Genomic DNA, 12357 nt, shown 5'->3' on the forward strand with positions numbered 1-12357 from the left:
TGTCAAATCAACAGGGCTTTCACATTATGATATCCAGCTACTGAAAGAATGACAATATAATTTGATTAAATTAGTGTTTACTGTTTGCTTTCATATTCATTAGCTGATAAAATTTAAATGCACTAGGATGGCATACAAAATAGCCTGGAAGAAGTGCTTTATGTGGAACAGTTAATAAAGGGTGAGCACATCATTTCACTTATCATTAGTTTATGCTGCCAGACTGCCACGCAGACCAAAATAACATCACCTTAAATTAAAAGAGTTCTGGGTGTGTTGAAATTTCAGAGAAGTTACAAACATACAAACACAGGAAAAGACTAGCAATGTCTAAATTCCTAAGAAAAAAACGTTAACTAGACAAAGCAACATCACATATGTGATAAAGATGACATACACTTTTCTTGTCTAACAGATCCATCTTTCTTCTTTACTAACATAATGATCTTCTATGACATCTTTCAGACCCTGTATCCAGAAAAATGACCTAAAAATCTTACCCTCCCCATCCCCCTCTCATAAATCTCAATCATTTCACACAGTGACTGTTTCAAAATGGTAGGATCTTTAAAATAAACTTAGTACCTGCAAAAACATCTGGTGGTATCTTTTTTCCCCACGTCCAGATAAACTGTTTGCGACACTTCTGCCCCAAGCATATCCGTCTACTATTATATATGCTCTCTTTCCCAAACATTAATTTTTTTACTTTCTCTGATTCTGAGTTGCAAGGGTGATTTCCTGAATCACCCCTCAGAGGAAGGGGGGGGGGCCCTCCAACCTCAAAGTTCTGAAGATGAACACCAGACTACAGCGCCTACCTTTCCCATTTCGTCTAGTTTCTTTTTTTGTTTTGGAGTTGTGTACGGATTTTTGAACTACCCACCCACACAGCTGACCTTTATTCAAAAGCGTTGACTCTTCAGCGTGTTTAGTTCTTCGCCATTGCGTCTCGTGCTCTGGACATAAGTGTGCCCCTAACGAGCACCCGGCCGTCCTTTCTCCTGAAAATGCCAAGAGTCCAGTAACTGAAGTAGGCGAGACCGGTTGCACAAGTAAACCCGAAGTGGAAGAGGATGTTTCAATGAGGGCAACTTAACAGGTGTCCTCAGGTTACAGCCCGCACAAAGTGTCATGTTTGAGCGATTACCCGGAATGAGCAGAGATCTGTTCTGATACCATCAGCGCGATTGTCGTCGATTACCTCAATCCCTTAACCTTTCTACACGGCGGATGGCTAAATTATTTTACTTGAGACTCATAATGGAATCCCCTAGCCTGTCAAAGGGTACGGAGGCGACCTGATGAAAAGAACACCAAAAGCTGAGGAAATCCACAACTCTTTCACGCACGTGACCCCACAGCTCTCTCACTTTCTTCTAATCGCTGGGGACCGTTATCATTATTCCGAAAGGGCTATTTGGATATCTACAAAAGTACCGTACATTGAAACGCATCAGCGCCTTTGGTTTGGCTTTTGTCTATCCCCGTTTGACTAATAATTTCAAATTTGTCTCCAAGTTTACCGCCTTTCGGCGTCCCCACCCCTCACTTTTCGCTTTTTTCAGCGCTCTTTGCCGGTGACAACACCATGATCGGCAAGCATCCCGCTTACACTCCTGAAATGTCTGGTCTGTGGAATCCCTGTCTGCTTGGCACTGTCCTCCCAGTCACTGCAATACAGGCAGGTGGACGGCAGCCATCGAGAGATATTCGTGTTTGTCTTGTATTAGTACATGTCCTGTCTGTCCCGTAATAGTCGTTTCTAGCTTGTCCCTAACAATTTACGTAATTGTTATTAAGATTTACTAGCACTCGGTCAATTCGAATTTTCGAAAGTGGTACTCGCCTGGAAAAGTTTGAAAACCGGGGCTCTAATCCTGGACAAAGGGAAGGCACACGTCTGAACTGTGATACCAGAGCTACCGTTCATATACACACGAGGAAGAAAGAACTTGACAACTGAACATGAAAAGGTCGAGTAATTACAGGCCCACGACCTGGCAGAATCATTTCTCTTGCAGGTCACAGGAAACGAACATTTTGTGGAGACGTCCGTGTCACCTGAGAATGACTTGGCCACAGAGTGCGCGGAGGTGAGATGCTTCATCAGAATCAGTCATTTTCTGAACAGACGGATAGAAAGAAAAGAAAATCGAGGTTGACATCAAAGACGATATCTGTTCGCAACTACCTGAAAATGCTCTCCTACCAGAAATGTCGAGATTTCTGACTTCCCACACAGTCCAAAAATCTACCCTGATGTCCAAGACTAATCCCAGCACCTCTGCCAATATCCGATTTTAAAAACCATTGCAAACTGCAGAATGTGCGTGGAAACAATATTATTTAACGCCAATTTTTATTTTCATTATCACTGCTCTTCATTTAAGCACGCAAGAAACTTTTTTGGCGGTATCACATTCAAATACGAATTACAGATGGAATAAATAATGGAAGATCAATGGGTGTCCAAGACTAAACCAAATGTTACATTATTTTCCATTTGCTGAGCTTAGTTTATTACAAGATTCTAATTTCAAAATCTCAGCGAATGCAACTGTCCTGTTTACGAAACAGAAAACATTCAAACATCAGAATTTTCACCCGTTTTGCAAAAAGGATTGTTAAATTTTCTGCCTGTTTACCGTTTCACTGATATGTACACTGACACTCGTAAATACTGCGGCCTTGAGTCACTTCTTGTCGCAGTTTAGGTCAAAGTACTAGATAATAATTATAGCAAGACTATAAGGCACCTGTGGGAACATTTATGACAGACCTTATTATAGTAACCTTCCTACAACCTTCACTCAACCAGGCTTGACTCCGGTTAGCTTTTAGCATGTTTTGCTGGTATTAAGCAGTGTCTGACAAAATTGTCCGCTTTCCTGTCCCTGCAGTCATCAGTGAGGCTGTAGATAACAAAGTCTGTAAGCAGCTTATGCACTGATTGCAGACGACAGGTCGAACCCGTCAAGCTGACGACTGGAGCCAGCCTTTCGTTTTCCAAAGCTAAGTCTCTAACGGGAAACACCCTTCCCCAGCATGCCTGATGAGCGATGATTCTGCTGCTATCACACAATATCCCAGTGTAAAGCCGATTAAGTGCAAGTGCAAGTCCTTCCTGGCATTGCTAGTCGAGGAAGAAGTATGTTCCATGATGTTTACCATCATTAACAGTACATTGAGGAAATCTGATCCTTTGGTACAAAATCTGTGTTTGTGCTAAACACATGCTGCTCCGTGTGTGTTTGCAAAACACAACATTTATTTTTCGAACAGAGAGGGTGCCACGAAAAGCGACTTAGACCTTCACCTTGGCAGTGCGGGAAGGAAACCACATGCTACTGTTTCTCATGCTCCCTGTGAAGCTCTCAACAGAAAAACAACCCCAATGCTAATTCTTAAAGGACTAGTAGGGTGACTTTTTTTTTGTTCCTAATGACTGGGAAGCATTGTGCACGACACTATTAATCAAAATTTGAATAACCCCTTCCGTTCTCGAGATACACGCCCACAAACATTACCTTGCCTAGAAGGAGGTGAACATCGTGAGGTCACGATGTGACTAATTAGCACCCATGAGGTACCCCCGTGTCTTGTGTTACTGACCTCTGTGTGCGTAGTAATGTTTGCAGGCACGTGCCTCGAGAACGAAAGATCTGGTGACTATGTATCTGGTACTAAGCATTATCCTGTTAAAAGATAAATTTCTTTCTGCGTGCTACTGCGGAATAGCAGCGAAGAAAGGGGTCACGTAGACGGGGTCGGTCTCTGCGAGATGGAAAAGCGCTCGTCACTGGCAACTTAGACCTTTACCTTGGTGATGCGGGAAGGAAACGAAGATCGCATCCTTGAAGCAAGAAAAGTCACAAAGCCCTGTGAATGTCACGGACTTCCCAGCTAACGCCTGTGACATAATGCGCGCGCCGGTCCGTGGAAGCATGCATGATCGACTAGTGTGTATATGTGTGAGAGTGTGAGACAGAGATCTTGCGTTTCCGCCAAGAGGTCTTACTCATCCCCCCAACCTCTTTCCCCACTCCAGCTGGCAGCGCTGCAAGTCCGCCTTGTATGAGACACTCTGCCAAGTCACAGCACTCTACCGACTGGTGTGGTAGGTGTCTGCGGCTGTGCGCACCATTGTTGTTGCCGTCGTTTTTCACCCCCGTCAACCTCGCCATACTTGCCGAAGCACGCCACGTGGTCGCACGGAGACCGAGGTAGAAAATGCGCATGATCAAGGAAAAACGAGGGCTGCACTTCCTGCCAGCTCCTCTCTGTCGCACCAGCGCCGAGTACCAACCCAAGCGTGCATTAATCCTTTGCATATCCACGCGCATACATCCGCGTACAGCGGTGCGGTAGACGCAGATGTGGCCGGAGACGAGGAAGAAGAAGAAAAAAACAACCTGAGCATGAATGTGGAATGCACGTCAATCGATGAGGGAGCGTGAGATACACTTTTGACACTGACATGATTCAACAATCTAGGACCACGTCTTGTCATGGACGGGGGAAAAAAAACCCAACAAAAACATGCGAATAAAACTGAAATGCGACTCATACGTCAACCCAGGAACGAGTTTTGAGAGATGGGGGAGAGGGACTTAAAAATTCCACAAAAAGATCATGTGACCAACCAGTCGCCAGCCCACACCAACTGCACACAAACGAGCAAATACATTCACCTTCACACCTCTGACAGCGTAACGAAATATGGAAAATTAAAAAAACCGGAATGTCGACATCTGTGCATTGTTAATTACTCTTTGCGCGCGCGTGCACCGACAAAAAATGATGTGTGTGTCCTCATTAACATTGTGCTCGTTAATCCCTTTTGTGTTGATAATGTTGGTCATTTTTTTTTAAATTCTGATGCACTGCTATGGTTTCTGCATGATTTACTTTTAACTAGTGATTGCAAAAGACAGAACTTCCTAAATCTGCTTAGTTACCCTTATCACAAAGAGTATCGCGCCTGCGCCGACCGTGATTTTTAGGCAACTTCCGGTTCCAAAATCCATCGTCGTACACACGTGCTTGCATCTTTCGTTCCATGGGACCGAATGCGCGGAGTTTCTGATAAACATCACAGGCAGAGTACAGTGGTGTTAAGAGATAATAACGCTGTCAGTACGAAATGCATCCTTCCTCCATCTGCTAATCCCAGAATTATAAACTTATCGCTGAGGATTACTGTCAAGCCATGCGGGGAAAATGTCCGGAGGATAAGGGCCTCAAAGCCTGTGCTTTCTCTTCCTCATCTGTCTTTTGACTTTAAGCCTGACCATCTCAGAGGTCTCGAGCTCTGTATACTGCCCTGGCATGTCCTTAAGCATTCAAAAAGCATCGATTCTGTGCTAAGTAGAGTCTGCTGCGTTTTGTTTTGTACCCTGTAACCTGTGGGGATGTTCTAAATACAATGGCAGCTCAAAACGATACAGACTAGCTTTTGCTGTTGGTTACACAGTGCGCCTAAAAGCAGTTTTACACGGGAATGCTGCCTGCCACATCTCTCTCTAAAACACTGTCCTAAATTTAAATCGAGTGGAGGAGCGTTTAGTATGTAGTATGTAGTATGGCAGTGTCAGACCTAATACCCACTAATAAATCATCCTAGATACCGAACTCTAAAGACAACAACTCTAAAAGGCGTACTTGCCAGATCCGTCCGCATTCAAGTGTCGGACACACACACACACTGTGTGGAAGATAAATCAGTCTTTTAATCTATCACAAGTACACTAGAATACATAACGGATTTATTTGTTATATATCGAAGATTTCCGTACCTGTTTGACTACGGTTTGTCGACTATGTACTATGTTTAAAAAAAATCTAAAAGGTTCGATATCCGTGTGGCGCAGCGAACTTCTCCACCTTCCAGGTTGACCCATCTGACGGGAATGGGTACCTGACTCTACAGAGGTCCGGGGAATGCGAGAGGGGGAGATGGGCGCCACACTCAGGCCCCGAGAAAAGTGTCGTCTATCACCTCACTCCCCAAGAGACATAAAAAAAAAAAAAAGGTTCATTAACGACTTTGTTGCTTCCTGAATACTTTTTGTAGCGGTTCCAACGTTCACTGCTTGTCATAATATTGCTGATGTGGATTTGGCGGCGTGCGAGAGGATGGTTCACTCTCTCTCTCACACAGACAGTGAGGAATTGCAGAAACACCCCCCTCTCTCTAGTCACAATATGCTGAGAAAATATACAGTGCATTTCGGGTAGGTTTTTCCCTTTTCCCACACATCCACCACTCCTGTTGGTCGATGACACCTCCACACTATACAGCTGGAGCCTTTTGTTAAACTTATTAAAAACTTACCACTTCGCTTTAGTCAAAACAAACTTCAATCGACCAGGCCCGGCTTCTGACATTTAGTTTATAAATAACATAGACTGCAAACGTTGAGATCCAGATATATGACACAGCCTCCCTGTTTCCTACCGTTGTTAACTAGCATGACCACAAGGATGATCAGCCTTCCGATGACGTCATCCGAGTACTTCCTACTGTTTACCGCGGGCAGCTGCGTGCCTGATGATCGCTAAATATTGTAGACAATCCGACAAGCTCAGTAACCAGGCAACAATAAAGAATTTTTTTTAAACTAACCGCTGCATGACCAATAAAAATGGAAGCATGATGGCAGAGAACAAAGTCGCTAGTGTGCCACATTTTCGCACGAGCGCACGCGTACGCCCGCTAGTAAACGAAGTAGACAGCTGGAGCGAGGTGGTGGCTCCAGGTGGGTGAGTGGAGGAATAAGGAAAGCCCTGTCCAGACGAAATATCGATGACCGACGAATCGTGTTCGTGAGCCGAAATGCGTGGGTCTGCAAATCGTGGTCATGCGCAAAAACAGGGAGAAGAGGGAGAGGAGGAGAAGCACAATAGTTGATGGTAGCTTATCGGAACGAGACGTAGAATCGATGAGATCTCTTCCGACTTGGGGGGGGGGGGGGCAGGGGCAGGGAGGGCAAGTTAGTGGGGAATGTCCTGAAGTATCAGACAAGCTTCTAAGACTGGTTGTCGAGTTAAACCGAGTCAGTAGCTGATGCTGTCACGGCGAGGTAGTCCATACCTGCAAACATGCGCTGCATACAGAAAAAAAAAACACACAACAAAACACACACACAACAAAAAGTGCTGGAGACGAGATCTGAACCCACGGGTCACGATCCTTACTTTGCGCCACAAGACCGCTCCTAACAATCTGTCGACCAGTGTTGCTGACAGAACATCTAACACTGGTAACAGAATGCTGGATTACCTATTAAGTAAAAACGTCTGCCAACACACTCTTATGCCAACTTACAGCTGTTACTGCTTGTACTTGTCAGTCATAGTGGCACGAAGAGAAAAAGGGCCGTAAAAAAAGAGCACAATAATGTACCGTAGGGAAAACCTTGTCACCTCGATATTCTAGTCGCTTATGTAGTGCATTTCCCTGCACGAGTCAGCAGCAATACCATCTGCGTGCAAAGTAATCAACTAGAATTTCGACGCTTTTGAGACACCCCGACGATCATGTTGATGTATGTTCTCACGCGTATGACAGACGCCATGCACGTGCAAAGTAAAACAGGGTCACAACACAGGGTCACAGCTGTTACTGCTCCTCTGGTTCAGTTTACGAGTTGATAACTATATAAAAACTACAAATACATATTCCCAAAACAGTCAACAGTTCATGCACCCTCAAAATGTGTTGGGTGTAGGCACTTCCACTTACTCCAAATACCAGACAGGTGAAATGGTACGCAACGTCTATTTATTCCACCCCATAAATCCCACTACTTAGCGTGACACAATGAGGGGTTTCAGCTCTACGAAAACCTTCGTTGGACTAATGTGGGCGTGTCTCTTTTCTTCTTTTTTAAATGCCAGTCCCTCTTCCTTCGCTCTCAGCTGGCCGTCTTGGCTAACTAATCTTCCTTGCCCCCTCTACCAGACAACACCACCATCTCCTTCGATCTGGCTGTCTCAGCATATTGTTGAGATCGCATCGTTCTGTTAGCGAGAGATTCTCTCCGACCTCGTTCCATCTGCTGCCACTGCTTCTGCAGCATCCCCCAGCTTGTGCAGGTTTCCTGGCCGCCCTCGCGTACGACGACACAGGAAGGACGAGAGCTCAAGAATATCGTTATGGTCCTTTCGTCGCCCCCTCCAAGGTCCATCCACTTATTTCCTACAGCCTACTCCTATAGGATGTCTTCCTCATTCGCTTTTGTCCACGCTACATTTGCTCCGCATAGACGACGAAGCAAAACAAGAAAATGAAGGGATAGCTAGGTGAGGGTCAGGTGGAAGTTAGGTGGGTGTGCGGCATTTTTTTTTTATATATATATCCTAAAGCGATTTCGCGTTTTCAAGAAGAAAACTACTATATGGCATCATGGATAAATAGGAAAATTGCTATATAAAGAAAATCACACGATATATTTAATATTGAAAGCCATGTTGTGGGATATGTTTACATTCTGCGTGTAAAAAAAGGTTGTCAAAATTATTCGCAAAATGTAATGATCTACCTTAAAATGGCAGTAATGAAGCTTGGGATTATGGGTGGAAAGGAAGAGCGCGTGTTAAACCACTCAAAAGATTTAAAAAAATCAACACGCAGGGAAAAAAAAAAAAACGATAGTGTCATGCATAGTAAGAAGTTTAGGCTCTTATTTAGAGTAGGAAAGAAGTGGCTGGTAAATGTTAAATGTCTACAGGGCATGATGAACGTTTAAATAAGATTTTCGAAAGCAGGAAAAAAACAAAATAAACAAATGTGGAAGAACACCCGCTGACTCATCGCCAAAAATCGCATTGATAACCGGATCCCCGTTGGGGTTTAAGAAATCGGCGCCTAGCCGATGACAGGTGGGCATTGTTTTCACACCTGTCCCCAAAAGAAACCTCGCCGTGCATGTTACAGTCACGGGTGCCCGTTCTTGTCAGGCTAAGGTACTAGAGAGGTCAGTGGTACAAATGAGTGCACGATGTACACTGTTGCAAATGAACAGCTTGTCCATTCCACAGCTGATCGTCATCGCAAAGAGGGCGTTCTGCTTCCGTGGCCATCTTACGAACTCCTCTTGATGGATGATTTTATTACTGCGAAACTCATCGATCAGCCTCTAACATCCTAAAGGCGATGATCAAGATAAGCATCGCACTTTATTTTAGTGGATGAATAAGTTTCGCCGCAGCGCACTGTGCGAAAGTTTGAACTCTTCACCCTGAAACGTGTCAGGAAAACGTCGCGGGGTCACGTGACCAGCCAGACGACATGTCTTCTTCAAACCCAAAGTTTATGCTTCGAATGTTTTAGGGCAACCGTTTTGGTGCGAGCTACCCGCCAGCAACGTCACACAATGAGGTCGCAAAGGTGAACAGTTAACGTGAACTTCATTCACGTGTGTGTGAGCAAGAAAAGTTCAAGAGCCAATACAGCTTCCCGCACAACCACTTGAACTTAGTCCTGCTAGTCGTTACAAGCGATGACTTGAACCATAAACAGTTCACTGTCTAGTTTTACTGGACTTACTACTCTTACATCTTGTGAAAATATAGTACTCGTCTTAATGATAACGTATGAATGAATTACAAGTAAACTGTACTTAAATTTATTTTGGAAACACTTGTGGCGTCACTCTCTCACTCATAACATCTTTTATCTCATGAATGATCATCAATAAACTAGTCATGAGCTATGAGCATTTTTTTCATTTTCTAATCACAGAGATCAGATTACATTCCCCAATTCCACAGGACTATATTTAGACCATGTTATCTCACTACAATCCCCAAAACAATAAATACTTTAACAGATAATACAGCTATGCTCTCATGTGACCTCATCAGTCCCTGAAAAATCTCTCTGCCTTATCTCAATATGCTGTGAGATACAAAATCTTAGTCTGTTGTACATATTCCACAATATGGTACTGCAGCGTAGTACTGACTTGCTGGGGTGGGCAAAGTTTCCTTTCTTTGGCCAGTCTCAAAATACAAAGGCATGTGGTGGGCCAGTAAAAATCCGATGCCAGGTGACTACAAAACAAACCTGGTGATAATAGAATGGACAAGAAAAGAGTGCATATTGCGTTCACTTACCAAATTTATTGTGCAAAGTGATGCTGAATTTGCTCACAATAAAACTTTAAAACCAGCCTTTCCTTTGAAGGCAGCTGCTCCCGATGCTCTCTAACGACTACATCAGTCATGTCAGCCATGTTATTTGTTATCTTTCTACCTTCTCTGTGTTAGAATGTTACAGACTACCGATTTATAATGCTGTTGTACTTGATAAATTTCCATCAAATTAATCTAGGGTGAATTAAAACAATGAAAACAAGTGCACTTCACATTTTGGCAGACATGCTGGTCCAAGACATCCACAGGCCTTACTTTGCCCACCTCTGCTATACATGCTATAGAATTTCTTCCAAGGAGTAGGATAGATAAATATTCCACAGTTCCCCTCTGCAGGCCAATTCTGGAAATACTGCCACTAATACAGGTGATGAGACTGCCTTTAACTGTTTACTATCATGTCATACCCCACTACCCCCAGGCCCACCAACATAATTGCAAAACAAGATTTTGTCACAGGTGATTACCCTGTCCTCATGTGTCCTGAAAGTGCACTAGTCATCACAGTCTTTCCCTTTTTGGCTTAGATTAGAAATGTTTTATCTTCTTATCTATGTTCAATCTTTCACTTCTGAGATGCATGGTGTCTCACTTTACAATCATATTGCATCTCCCTACCCAGCACCCTAAAATGACATTAATTTGTTAAATTCTGCCATCTTTAATTATATATCATCTAAGGAACTCTGAGTACAAATTGATACATTTGACAAATCTACACCTTGCATCTTTTTGATTTGACAAAACCACCTTCAACACTTCTATCATAGTCTGCTTTAAAATATGTGTACATAGATGACTACAGAGATGTTTGCCAGCTGGTAAATTTACAGAACATTAAAAAAAATGCAATACAGATAGAAAGGAAAGTAGCGCTAAATTATATGGATGGTGCAACTAACCATAAATGTCTTCAAAAAGATGCAAGCTGTATTTTACTTCTGATTTACTGACAAGCCAAAATGTTAAGCATACAATATTTTAACTATGTAAGCATGACTTTTAAAAACTGGGGAAATCTAATGCATCACATGTGTTGTTTATATGTGTACATTATATGCATCTTAGAGACTTTTCCCACAAAACATTAAATTGAATCTTCTTAATTCACAGTCTCTTTCACAAAGTCTGACATTTAAACCCACTTTGTACATGATAATAACAGTTGTAAAACTGTAGTCCATGAGCCTTAGTGAGGTGTATATGCATTTTACTTCTGACTTGACAAGCAAAAAACAAGTACAACATATTTTAAAATCTCATATTTATTAATCAGAAGGGATAATGGTGAATGTGTATACTCGGACTGGATGAGTGATGACTGAATGGGTGGGTTGTTTTTGTTTTTCTACTTTATTGACTAGCAAGGTGCGGATTCAACAGTAAATTACATCTCTGACACGATGAATGACAATATGCGATAAACGATTTTTCTACCGATTGTTTCGACTTGGGGAGTTGTGTACTGTAATTATGAAATTTTATATACCTTTAACTCTAGCAGTAAATCACTGATCGATAAGCAGCCCTTCTATTCCGGAAAGTAATCTTACTAGTGGCTACAACAATGTCAAAAACACTTACCAAAATTCAAAGTTGACTGTCCCTTTGCCGTACCATTTGCAGGTGTCTCGATTTTTTTCACAGCCGTGGTGTCTGCGGGTCGGTGAACTTTTTGATCTTCATTTTTCTTAGTGTCAGCTGTAGACCCATAAGCATTCCGAATCACTAGAATCACTAGAAAACATACGACACTGAAAGCCTCAATCCTTAGTGATTTGATCTTCATTCCTCAGATTATAACCGGCGGCAAAAAGCAGACGAAATTCCGTCAAACAGTGAACGGAGTAAATAAGATAATCACACAGCTCTTCTGTCAGTTCTGTCCGGTTATCCATGTGACGAATCATGTTCTTGTTTGCCTAGCATCATGTTCAAATGAAGTGAACCACTACAGCTCAGGATACATTAGTGTCCTCGTCCGTTTCCACATTTATCGTAGGAGATCTCTTCTGTGGCTTCTTCTGTGAGTTTACAACAACACTATCCTGGTTAACTTAAAAAGCGAATCGAAATTCTACAAAATTATTTATGTTACTTTTAATTAACAATGTAGACAGATTAACGAACTAATTAATGAAAAGATACTTTGAAGTATTAGTTTAAAATAATTCAAGACATTTTTGCAATTCTTTT

General features: G+C 42.6%; 1 protein-coding gene across 5 annotated transcripts in view; it reads right to left on the reverse strand.

The window, feature by feature from the left end:
- Window positions 1–12349, reverse strand: part of LOC112559051 (stromal interaction molecule homolog) — a 34974-nt gene extending 22625 nt beyond the window's left edge. For 3 of the 5 annotated variants that reach the window (XM_025229918.1, XM_025229921.1, XM_025229920.1), the window contains exon 1: window positions 11746–12348. In XM_025229918.1, coding sequence (XP_025085703.1) covers window positions 11746–11950 — 205 coding nt within the window. In that variant the 5' untranslated portion in view covers window positions 11951–12348. Of the gene's footprint in view, window positions 1–11745 lie in introns of all 5 variants that reach the window. The other 2 variants (XM_025229917.1, XM_025229919.1) reach the window with 2 other exon arrangements.
- Window positions 12350–12357: the final 8 nt, after the last annotated feature.

This window comes from Pomacea canaliculata, linkage group LG3 (assembly GCF_003073045.1).
Source record: "Pomacea canaliculata isolate SZHN2017 linkage group LG3, ASM307304v1, whole genome shotgun sequence".
In the NCBI taxonomy this organism is placed as follows: domain Eukaryota; kingdom Metazoa; phylum Mollusca; class Gastropoda; order Architaenioglossa; family Ampullariidae; genus Pomacea; species Pomacea canaliculata.